This window comes from Chiloscyllium plagiosum, chromosome 4 (genome assembly GCF_004010195.1).
Source record: "Chiloscyllium plagiosum isolate BGI_BamShark_2017 chromosome 4, ASM401019v2, whole genome shotgun sequence".
Classification (NCBI taxonomy): Eukaryota; Metazoa; Chordata; class Chondrichthyes; order Orectolobiformes; family Hemiscylliidae; genus Chiloscyllium; species Chiloscyllium plagiosum.
Window position 1 is genome coordinate 130,904,923 of NC_057713.1, and position 9,438 is coordinate 130,914,360.

Here is a 9,438-nt window from a genome sequence, read left to right on the forward strand (position 1 = left end):
GGTGGAGGGCATCGTTGACCACGTCGGGGGGGAAATTGCGGTCCTTGAGGAAGGAGGCCATCTGGGTTGTGCGTTTTTGGAACTGGTCCTCCTGGGAGCAGATGCGGCGGAGTCGAAGGAATTGGGAGAATGGGATGGCGTTTTTACAGGGGGCAGGGCGGGAGGAGGTGTAGTCCAGGTAGCCCTAACCAGCACATCTCTGTGACTGTGGCAGGAAACTGGAGCCCCAGAGGAAAAAACATGCAGACACAGGGAGAATATGCAGACAGTCACCTAAGGCTGGAAGCAAACCCAGGTCCCTGGTGCTGTGAGGCAGCAGTGCTAATCACTGAGCCACTGTGCCAGCCTATAACTTCACACTGAAATCATAAGTTAGTCGGCCTGTTACACGTGAACTAAACATTACTCTTCAGCAAAGAAAAGCTTTCAAGAGTGACTAAAATTAAGACTCAACACGTTTGAAAAGCTGTGTAGAAAACAGTTCCTGCCATTACCTGTTTCAGCCCACAGAGCAGCTGAGCCTGAAAGTGTTCTTGAAAGCTGACTGCAACTTCCCTGTTTATTTTGTAAGTGACTTATTAAAAACGGAATTGGCTGGTCTGGTGTCTCTGTTATCAGCTTTGTCATCATTTCCTGAATTAAAAAAAAAGAAAAATGACTTTTGAAATATTTGGTACTTAGTACCATCTATGTACACCTTAGTCAGTGCTGAACATGAAAGATGTTTCTATTGTTTAATAAACCCAGTAGCAATGCTGACCAATAAAATATACTTGCACAATTGCAAGAAAGCAGGAACATTATTTACCTTAGCCCATACTGAGGTTATACAATTGCAACAAACACAAGAGATGAAGATTCCAGTTGAGATTAAGTAGGTAAACAGCAGATTAATTGGAATCATAATTTAAAGTTTCAGTAAGAGCACTGATCAGGTTTATATACAGCTGACATATTAATTGTTCCTTTCTGAGAGAAGAGGAAGAAAGTATAGCACAAATATTTGTAATGTTCCAAGCCATCTCAGAAGCACCTACTCTCCCAGTGTCACCAGCTGAGGTCTAATCCATAACTTAGACACTAAAATGAAATGGCTTCTTTGTTGCAATGCTGTATAATTGATTATTCTAAGACTACATTTACCAGACTTTAATGGTATTACAGAACTGCATCTTGGGGTGCTCAATGCACCGAATTTGATGACTGTGGTGGTGGGCCTCTTGTCTTAGAGACAAACCCACCACAACTAGTTTCAGAAAAGCCACAGGAATTCACGTGATGAAGCCAGTTAACTGCCTGCAATTGAATCTTCATGAACAGAAGAATCGCAGAACATTAAAAATAGGAGCAGGAGTAGGCCATTCAGCCCTTCCGTTGCCTCACCATTCTATAAGATCATGGCTGATCTGCCCAAGGCCTCAACTCCTCTTTCAGGTCAGCTCCTCATACTCTTCAACGCCCCGATATTTCAAAACCTTCTCTCCTTCTCCTTAAATACCTTAACTGATATAGCCTCCACAACTCTCTGGGATAGAATATTCCAGACTTTCACTATCCTCTGGGAGAAGAAATTCCTTTTCATCTGGGTCTCAAATGTATGTCCCGTTATGGTGTATCTGTGTCTCTGAGTGGCTAACACCTTCACAACATCTACACTGTCAAGTCCCCTCAGCATCTTATGTTCAATAACATCACCCTTCATTCTTCTAAACTCTTAATGAATTCAAGCCTAACCCCGTTTAGCCAATCTTGATAAGTCAATACCTTCATCCGAGCAATCAGACTAGCTAATCTTGTTTGAATGCTTCAATGCCAGTACATACCTTCTTAAATACAGGGACCAAAATTATACAATATAATACAGATGTGGACTCACCAGTACCCTGTACAGCTTTAACAAGACTTACCATCCCCAAGCCCTCTGTCATTAAGTTCAAAATTCCATTGGCCTTCTTAATTCGTGCTAATGTTAGACATATAAGAACACATAAATCCCTCTCCACAGCAACGTTTTATTGAGTCTTTCTCCATTTCATCACAGTCTGCTATTGATTCTTCCCACCAAAGTGCACGATGTCTCACTTTGCTAGATTAACCTGCATCTGTTAAGCTTTTGCCCCCATATGCAACCTTTCAACACCCCTTATAGATTACTTATATACTCAACACAACATGCCCTCTCATGGATTTCTATAACATTGAGGAGAAAGTGAGGTCTGCAGATGCTGGAGATCAGAGCTGAAAATGTGTTGCTGGAAAAGCGAAATGTCGATTCTCCTGTTCCCTGGATGCTGCCTGACCTGCTGCGCCTTTCTATAACATTGGTAAATTTGGACCTATGACAGTCTGCCCCTTCTTCTGAATCATCAAAGTAGATAGTAAATAATTGAGACCCTAGGACTGATATTGCATTTTGATATGACAAACAAGGGTAGGGCTTAAGCAGTTAATGGTCGGGCCTTGGTAGTGTTGTAGAACAGAGGGACGCAGGGGTTCAGGTGCATAATTCTTCTTTAAGTTTGCGTCACATATAGACAGGGTGGTTAAAAAGTCGTTTGGCATGGTTGCCTTCATTACTCAGACCTTTGAGTATAGGAGTTGGGAAGCCATGTTGAGGTTGTACTGGACATTGGTGCGGCCTCTTCTGGAATACTGTATCCAGTTCTGGTCACCCAGTTATAGGAAGGATTTTATTAAGCTGGAGAGGGTTCCAAAGTGATTTGCCAGAATGTTGCTGGGAATGGAAGGTTTGCTTTATAAAGGAAGTTTGGATAGGCTGGGATTTCTTTCACTGGAGTGTAGGACATTGACAAGCTGCTATATAGAAGTTTCTAAAATACGGAGGGGTATACATAGAGTTAATGGTAGTTGTCTTTTCCCGAAGATGGGGGATTTCAAGATTGGGAGCATGTTTTTAAGATGAGAGAAAAGAGAATTAAAAAAGATATGAGGAGCTAGTTTTTTGCACATGGGGTGGTCCGCATATGGAATGAACATCCTGAGGAAGTGGTGGATGTGGGTACTGTTACAATATTTAAAAGACATTTGGATAAGTACATGAATAGGAAAAGTTCAGAGGGATATGGGCCAGGAGCAGGCAGGTGGGACCAGTTGAGTTTGGGATTATGTTCGACATGGACTGGTTGGACCGAAGGGTCTGTTTCCATGCTGTATGATTGAATGATCCTTGTGGAAGTCTAGTCATTATATCAGTCTGACCTGAAGAAATCCCATTAATCCTAATTCTCTGTCTTGTGTGTGTTACTCAATCCTTCATCCATGCTTATACATTACCACAATACTATCAGCTCCTTGCGTAATAATCTTTTTTGTGGCACCTTAGCAAATACCTTCTGAAAAACTCTCCATCTGGTGGTTTCCTTTACCAACTCTGCTTGTTATATCCTCAAAGAACGCTACCAAATTCATCAAACATGATTTCCCTTTTATAAATCCATGTAAATGCCTTTAAGGCCAAGGATTCCACTTCTAGAAGAGTTGCCGGTCAGTCAGAAAGCTAGAAGCTTTCCAATCGCAGCATTGCGACTAGGAGAACACTCAGTCCAAGTCAGCTGCTCAAACATTCAGGAGTCTATCAGGAATCCACTGAGATGATAGTGTGGGAGCTGTCAATAGGCAGGATCATCGGGGACTCCCTGCGTGAGACTGCAGACAGGCTGTCAGCTGTACCTGCCATGCCTCCCCACACAGCATTTTTGGCCACGTCACAAAACTGTTACACTACAGAAAGAGGCCATTGAACCTATCCTGTCTGCACTGACTCTCCAACCATTGTAACTTCATGCCAATCTCCTGCGGTTTGTCTGTCAGCCTGCACTCTGCTTCTATTTAAATAATCATCCCATATCCTCTTAAATGCCTTTACTAAACCACATTTACATTCCATACTCGAACTAGTCTCTGCAAGAACAAATCTTCTGTTCACCTCATATTTGCTTCTTTTGCCAAACAATTTAAACCTGTGCTCTCCTGTTTTCAATCCTTCTACAAGTGGGGATAATTTCTCCCTATCGCCTCTGTCCACATCCATAACGATTCTGAAAACTTCTATCAAATTTCCTCTTAACCTTCTCATCTCCAAGAACCCAACATCTCCAAACAATCCTCAGAACTGATGTGTCACGTTGCTGGTTCCATCATAGTAAATCTCTTTTGCATTTTCTCCAGTGCATTTACACTCTTCCTATTGTGTGGCGCACAGAACTGGACACAATATTGAGTTCAGTCAGTACCTTATGCAAGTTCATCATAATCTGCAGTCTCTTGTACTCAACACCCCTGTGTAAGAAACTGAGCATACTGTGTGCATGATTAACAGCTCTATGTGTCCTGTCACCTTTCCCGACTTACATCTATACACACCGAGGCCTTGCTGCTCCTATACACCCTGCAGTACCAAGTAATTTGTCTTGACTCTTCATGTTCTTTCTACCAAAGTGCATCAATTCACACCTTTCTGTATTGAACTTCACCCACCAACTATGCACCAACTTTACCAATGTTTCAATGTCTTTTTGAAGTTCTACAAACCGTCCTCAAAGCTTCCAATTCTCCTGAGTGCTGCATTGTCTGTAAACCCTGAACTTGTCTCTTGCACACCAAGCTTGAAAACTTTTATATGGCACACCCTCGATAAACCATGTTTCACCTGAAAAAATCCACACAGATTGTAACCTTGACCAGTGTTGCCTTAGTGGGGGGAGCCCAAACAATAACTGGCACATTCTCCCACACTCACAGGGTCTGTACTCACTAACCAGGACTCAGCTCTCACTATTGCATACATTACGTTCACTTCAGGGCTCTCACCCACCTCAGCCTCCCAAACTACGATCCTTTCCTGCACGTACCACCCAGACACTGGGGAAACTCTCAGCACTTCTCTTGCTCACTAACCACCACTTGTTCATCTGCCTCCATCATACTCAATTCCTCCTTTTGTCTCACCGCAAGAACACTGGTCCCTAAGCAGGCCAGGAGGTCGGAGGTAGATGGGGATTTTGGGGGAAGTGGGGGGTGAGGGCAGGTAGGCATCAGACCTCTCACTCTCCTAGAGGAGGGAATTCTTGATCAGGCTAGAGAAATGCAAGATGGAGCCCCTCTAGGGTCAACCCATCCAATCAGCTCCATTGTGCAGTACTGCACTGTCCTGCTGTTACCACCAGGGTTAAATCAATTTTAAACTGTACAACCTTAAACATATCTTCCAGAATTAAATTCCCTTCTTCCCTTATATAGCCCTGTGCTCCCCCCAATACCACAGGGAAATGCCACAGTAACTAGCACCAGAGCCCCTCAGCTCCATCTCTGAGGAGGGAATCACAGAGTCCTCAGAGGATTTACCAGCAAGACCCTCCACAAACTCCACTCACCTACGTGGTTACTCAGCCCAGCTTCAACTCAGGAGCATGCTCTGCTGAAGATGTCACTGATACATCTCCTCGGTTGGTCAAAGGAGGGTCCTTCCTCACTGAGGCATTGCACCCGAAGTGTCACCATTCCCAGATTTTCACTCTCAGTTGATGGAAAGCATGGACCATGTTTCTGTACTCAAGTATTACTATTTGCTCCAAGTACAGTAAACATTTTATATTCCTATGGTGTTATGAAGTTGAAGATGTGTGCTGTATCTTTAAGAGCGACTGAATGCTGTTCAGAACTGAGAGTTTACAAGCACCTCTCAGATGACTAGCTAGCAGTCTCAGAGTGTTATGAAGGTATAGAGGTACTGTACCTTTACGAGTGTTGAAAAGCTAGCATAACTACCTGACACAGCTCAAAGCTTTCTGAGCAAGTTAACAATGTAACACATGGTTGACACAAATAGAGTAGCTGGGTTGCCATGAGACAAAAAAAAATCAAATTCGGCTAGTTTAGATTATGCCAACATACCAAAGTCCAATCAAATTTGAATTTAGTATTTTGATAATACTAAAACCAATTAAATAATCTGATGTTTTGGGGTATAACACTAGACATTATTGAACTGCCAAAAAACCAACACATGTAGGCTGCTAGCTCAAGAACTCTCTGAGAGGTATCTCTCTGTGGGGAGTCTACACCGCAGAACATAGAAACCAACCTGGAGAGAATCTACAGAGAAAAATCTACAGAGGAAACTCAGCAAAGCTGACTGGTTTTGAAACATGTTATTTTTTGTAAATCTTAAACAGGATTTTTTATTGGACTAGTATTGTAGAGTGGGAGGTAAAAGATAGGTTTAAGAGAAAGGAGTTGTAAATAGCTGTTTGTTAATATTCTCTGTTAGACTTTAGGAATAAAGTTGTTAAGTTTTATTTTAAATACTGACTTTTGGGGTAGTTCTTTGCCTCTTGAACTTTAACAGAATACAGCATGGGGTGAACCTTTTCTGCATTGCTGGTTTAAATTAGCAGAGGGGTTTACCCCATGTAATAACACAGTGTACTGCAAAATTGAAAACATGTAGCATTTGGCTGTGAAATTGATACCTGAGTTTTTTGCTGTTTTGGCAATTCAAATTTATCCTGTTTAAATTATACCCCAGGATACTAAAACCAAATTGAGCTTGAATTTATTGTTTTGCCAACATCAAACCAATGAGATGATCCAATGTTGAGGATATAAAAACGCAGGCATTTTGAAAATTCAAGACAAAGCAACTGCCATCAACACCGATTCAAGAAATTAGGAAACACTCTCTATGAAAGATACCTTTTCATATGAAACATATTCGCAGTAAAAAGAAAGATGACAACCTAGGAGATCTTCAGCTGGAAGAAGACAGACACCGAAGATGATAGTGGCTATATAGTTTTGAAATTAAGTTGATGTAATTTTATAAGAGTTTTATTGGTACAGCATATTGTTATAGAGTTGGAGGCAGGTAATATGCAGTTAAGAGAAAGGAGGCCTTAGAGTTGTGAATAGTAGTTGTTTAATGTTCACTTTTAGAATTAAAGAATAAATTGATATTTTTTATTCAAATAGTGGAGTCTAGGAGTTCTCTGTCAATCATACTTTAACAGATTATGAGGCAAGGTGAGCTTTTCTGGATGTTTGGTTTAATTAGCAGAAGAGTTCACCACCATGTCGTAGCAATGGAGATCAGGAATGTGCGATTCAAAGATTCTGAATAATCAAGAAGTTGACATATTTAATTAAAAACACACACTAAGTTATAGAAATATCGTGCAGGGGGTATATACATTACTATTATATTTTATTTACAGCATAAATCACTTCAATAACAATGCAGCTTTGCCCAAAATAAAACAGCAGAGAGCCCTTTCATTCTCACTCTCACTTGACTCCTCAGATAGCATGGTAGATTGTGATATTTGAGAAGAAATTGACTTGAAATTGAATCAACTATAGATATTTCGTGTAGCCATTCAATTGTACAACTATATTCACATTGAGGTCAATAAATTAAAAAAACTAGAATAATTGGACAGACTATTACAATAAACTTTGTGGTATTTGTGGTATATAATATTTTGCCTGTTTACCAAGAGCGCTGGTTATAAAGTTTACTGTACTCTAGTGACAGATAAACAGTTATAAACCGTTGCCATGTAACACTACAAATTAAGACTCCACTGCTCTCATAATCTCCTTCTTTATGCACACACACACAAACACAGAGAAACAGACAGAGAAAAATATGCATTGAAAAGTGGGCGCTGGAAAAGCATAGAAAGTCAGGCAGTATCTGAGGAGCAGGAGAGTCAGCGTTTCATGCAGAAGCCCTACATTGGGACACACATTCTTGATGAAGGTCTTATGCCCGAAACGTCAACTCTCCTGCTCCTCGGATGCTGCCTGGCCTGCTGTGCTTTTTCAGCACCACATTTTTCGACTGTGATCGCCAGCATCTGCAGTCCTCACTTTCCCCGAGGGAAAAAAATAGGTTATGGGCAAAGGGAAGGTAGCAGGCAGTTCAATTCATGAACTGTTGAAATGATCCATGTTCTAAAGCTAGTTCGAACATTGCTTCTCAATCACTTTATGTGGGTGCTTCCACTGATTTGCAAGAGTCACAATGTGACAGGTTTGCTTATAAAGGTCTATGCTTTCTCAATGAAAAGTCTGAGCTTACAACAACTAGAAATATGAACTGGGTTTTCAAGTCTAATTTGGCTCAAAGGCAGAGAATGAGAGACAGTTCTCTAGTGGAGATCAACCTACTTCTCCTGATCTTGTTCCTAACAAGTTGTCCAAGAGCCAATGACACAGTTGTTGTTAAATTCTTGATAATTCGTCACTCATCCACGGACCAATCACCCAGCTGCACCTATACACAAGCTGAACTGAAGTGCTGTACTTTAATGACTCCTTGTTCACATGGTGTTTGCCATGAGTGTCAGCTGACTTGCTTTCCAAAATATGCAGCAATCCTGATTTTAAAATAGTTCTCTCTCATTTCAGTCCACAAATTTTTCTTTTAAAAAAGCACAATAATAAAATGGCACAGTCTTTAGAGCAGAGGAATCCAAAGTCTCCAGTGGTTAGAGAGCTGCCAGAGACGAAGCTACTGCTCAGCATCAGGCAGAAAATGAGCCCTTGTTCCCAATATTTGAACATTCTTAGAGAGGAAGTTATGGAGGAAAAGGCTCCATAAAGATATCTCTCCACAGTGATGGGGAGGCGAGATGAGGGTGGTGCTGGAAAAGCACAGCAGGTCAGGCAGCATCTGAGGAGCAGGAAAATCGATGTTTTGGGCAAAAGCCCTTCATCAGGAACCATTGATGGGGGAGCCCAGCACATCAGCGCAAAAACTAAGGCTGAAGCTTTCGTAGCAATCTTCAGCCAGAAATGCAAATGCAAATGCATCTCAGCCTCCTCCAGTGGCCCCCAGCATCACAGATACCAGGCTTCAGCCAATTTGATTCACTCCATGTGAGATCAAGAAATGATTGATTGGACTGGGTACTGCAAAGGCTGTGCACCGTGACAATGTTCAAGCAATATTTGTGAAAATGTGTACTCCAGAGCTTACTGCACCCATAACCAAGCTGTTCCAGTACAGTTACAACATTGGTTTCGACCTGACAAGTGGAATGTTGCACAAGTATTTCTGCAAATGAAAAGCACAACAAATCCAACACGGCCAATTACGGCTCTATCAGTTTACTCTCAATCAGCAAGCTAATTGTTGTTTTAAGTCTGTCCTAGAGAAAGGCTGCAGTATTTAGTATAGTGGATTCTTTTTTGATTATATGTTTTTGGAGATAAGTCTCTTGATTAAACTTAAAACATAAGCCATAGCTATTAATTTAACCTGGGGCAGTATTTGTAGAGGAATAAGATGGTGTTATTTTCTGGGTCTGTAGATTGTGAAGGAGCAAAAATGGCCTTTGCAGTGATATGTACTTCTTGTCAGATGTGGGAGTTTAAAGAGAGTTTAAGGGTTACTGCAGATTATATCTGCCATAA

At 41.3% G+C, this 9,438-nt stretch overlaps 1 protein-coding gene across 2 annotated transcripts in view; it reads right to left on the reverse strand.

The window, feature by feature from the left end:
• The window catches only part of c4h8orf34 (chromosome 4 C8orf34 homolog), a 347,530-nt gene that overhangs the window by 203,989 nt on the left and 134,103 nt on the right, over positions 1-9,438 (reverse strand). For both annotated transcript variants that reach the window (XM_043689235.1, XM_043689236.1), the window contains exon 2: positions 495-633. In XM_043689235.1, coding sequence (XP_043545170.1) covers positions 495-633 — 139 coding nt within the window. The remainder of the gene's footprint in view (positions 1-494; positions 634-9,438) is intronic.